We start from the raw sequence: 3012 nt of genomic DNA on the forward strand, positions 1-3012 counted from the left end.
TATGTGTTTCCCTGCAACAGTGAGAACAGCAGGGCCTCAGTAGTGTGTGTGTGTGTGTGTGGGTGTGGGTGGGTGGGTGGTCTGAAAAGACAGCACCATACAATTAATCACACACTAGGGGACTGTTATCCTGGCCCTGTCATAAGTAAAGACAAAACTACTTTTGATACCTCACACTTTGCCTACATATCTGGAAATGCTTGTGTAGATGTTGTGTGCCGTAACAAATTCTGAATTATTCCTTTAATTAGTATTCCAGTAGTTTTATCCTTATCCCTACTGTGTTTGTGGCACTGTAGGGTAGCTATAAGGTCTCTCACTTTATTGCAGAAGATTTATCCCTTATCCCTAATGCTGATGAATTATAATCCGAATTCTTAAACACTGAGTGTGTGTGAGATTTGTATACACTCACTTATTTGCTCCCTGGTTTGTGTTACACAGCGGTGCTTTTGACCTCTGTGGGTTTCCACTTTCAATTCAAACAATGAACAGCTGAACTCCAGACAGCTGTCAATATATGACCATGTGTGTGTGTGTGTGTGTGTGTGTGTGTGTGTGTGTGTGTGTGTGTGTGTGTGTGTGTGTGTGTGTGTGTGTGTGTGTGTGTGTGTGTGTGTGTGTGTGTTTTCCAGGTTGCAGCCAACACTCCCAGTATGTATTCTCAGGAACTGTTCCAGCTCTCCCAGTATCTACAGGTAACCCACTGACACCTACTGGTCTTTCTGTGGAGCTACACTAGAGATAATGAAGCACTAAATGAGTAACGTTTGGTTCATGTTGTAACATGTATTTAGTGTCAGAGAACCAATCATGCAATGTAGAATATGTTCAGTGCGGACAGGAGACAGAGGACAGGAACTCTTGATCAGGAATGACCTAATTATATAAAGCAGATCAAAATGTTTAGATTTAATAGCAAGTCGGGCACATTGCAGGACAGGAAATAAATATGAGTGAGGCACAGTTGAGCTCTTAAGCTGAGGAAATGGCCAGGAATATTTACTAAGACTAATGTTACCTCGTCTTTTTGAGGTCTTTGATCAAAAACATGATCCCAGCATAAAATCTGATATTTTCCATTCCAAAGAGTAGTCTCCCTTTTAGTCGCAATTGTTTCTTCATATGCACTAGTACAATATTATTTTTTTATTTTATTTAAATGTACCTCTGATTATTTATTTATTTTACAATTTCCCCTCAAGGGATTCATATTGTTTTGTTTTTTTCTTTGATCTAAAAACTGAATACAACTTTAAGCCCTGTTTTCTTCTCTGTAAATTACCCTGTTGATTTACTTCCCTTTCAGTCATTGAATTGATCTTATTCAAGTCATTGTTTTCCCCACCTCTCTTTCTATTAGGAGGCCTTACACAGAGAGCAGATGTTGGAGCAGAAGCTCGCCACTCTGCAGCGTCTGTTGGCCAACACACAGGAAGCCTCGGAGAGCAGCTGGCAGGTAGGAAACACCTTTTATAGTTTGATCCTTAATGTCATGATACATCCCAACAGCTGAACAGTAGTTTACACTATCATTTAAGATTAATTTGAAAATGCACACTGTCATTTGCCTTTGCATGAAAGGTTTCTCCATCATTCCCTTTTATCTTAAATGATCTGAACAAATCAAATCTGTGTCCTCCCCAGGCTCTGATTGATGAAGACCGCCTGCTTTCCAGACTGGAGGTGATGGGCAGTCAGCTGCAGGCTTACTCTAAGGTAATAATGTGTCTCTGTTAGAGTATTTCATGATAACACATTCTCCTGCACTAAATGGATCCAAAGTCAATTGAAATGATCATCTATTTATTTATTTAAAAATCCTTCTGCTCTTCTGTCACAGTCTCAGCCGGAGGAAGGGATCCGTAAGGAGCTCCTGGCTCTCCAGGAGGACAAACACAACTACGAAACGACGGCCAAGGAGTCTCTGAGGAGAGTCCTGCAGGAGAAGATCGAGGTGGTCAGGAAGCTGTCAGAGGTGGAGGTAGGTCACACATCTACATACTGTATGCAATCTCTATGATGATCATTGGCATTTTTAGTCATTGGACTTTTTGTTGTTGCTGCTGTCCTGCAGCGCTCGCTCAGTAACACGGAGGACGAGTGCACCCACCTGAAGGAGATGTCCGAGCGGGGCCAGGAGGAGCTGAGGGAGCTCGCCAACAAGTACAACGCCGCCGTCAACGAGATCAAAGAGCTCACGGAAAAAATTAAGGTACCTGCAAAGGCTGGAATGTATTTATGTTGTTACTCTAAATTATATAGGATATAATCTCCCTGCAATGTTATTCTACTTAACACAATTTGTGTGTGGCGCAGTGGCCTAGTGCGTTGGTGTTCGGATCAGGGGGTCACAGGTTCAAACCCCACTGCAGTCAGCATGTCGTTGTGTCCCTGAAACACTTCACCCCAAAGTGCTCCAGTGGGGATTGCCCACAGTATTGAGTATGGAAGTCGCTTTGGATAAAAGCGTCTAACATGTAATGTAATACAAATAAATAGATGAGCAAGCGTAGGGCTGGCAGAACCTGGATGAGAGAACCTTCACACCCTGACCGCGTGGAAGGCATTATCTTCATTCTATTCTTTAACCAAAAACATCATTCTTTTCCAATATAAAGAGTAGATTTGTCCTCAACATCCACTGAACAGCAACAACAATAAAAAAGCTACCATTAATATGTCACATTACATCGTGGTGTTGGCTACTCTTAGCAAACAAGTTCAACTTTGATCAGATCAGCAACGTCAGCCAGCTTTACTTCCTAGGCATTGCTTTTTGGTAATGTTAAAGATATAAGAAAAAGGTTACTGTCATATTCTTTTTAGATATCATGAATTGTAATGTTCAGAAAAGATCAAGGATAATGTTTCTCTATTAGTATTCTCTAAGGCTATGTGCCACACAGAGGTCGCGTTAACCGAATATTTTCCGTCAATGACGGATTTTTTCTAACAATGACGGAAAAATCTGAAAGCAGTCCGTCATTTTGACAGATTAGAACACAACTC

The 3012-nt window shown here is 41.4% G+C and overlaps 1 protein-coding gene across 1 annotated transcript; it reads left to right on the forward strand.

The window, feature by feature from the left end:
* Nucleotides 1-594: 594 nt before the first annotated feature.
* On the forward strand, nt 595-2215 carry LOC104963348 (sarcolemmal membrane-associated protein-like; the record flags this gene model as incomplete). The annotated part of the gene is made up of 5 exons (XM_010791922.1): nt 595-698; nt 1364-1459; nt 1648-1719; nt 1844-1984; nt 2078-2215. Coding segments are annotated over exons 1-5 (489 nt in total), but the record flags the coding sequence as incomplete, so codon positions are not given.
* Nucleotides 2216-3012: the final 797 nt, after the last annotated feature.

This window comes from Notothenia coriiceps, unplaced genomic scaffold (assembly GCF_000735185.1).
Source record: "Notothenia coriiceps isolate Sejong01 unplaced genomic scaffold, NC01 NC01_scaffold00036022, whole genome shotgun sequence".
In the NCBI taxonomy this organism is placed as follows: Eukaryota; Metazoa; Chordata; class Actinopteri; order Perciformes; family Nototheniidae; genus Notothenia; species Notothenia coriiceps.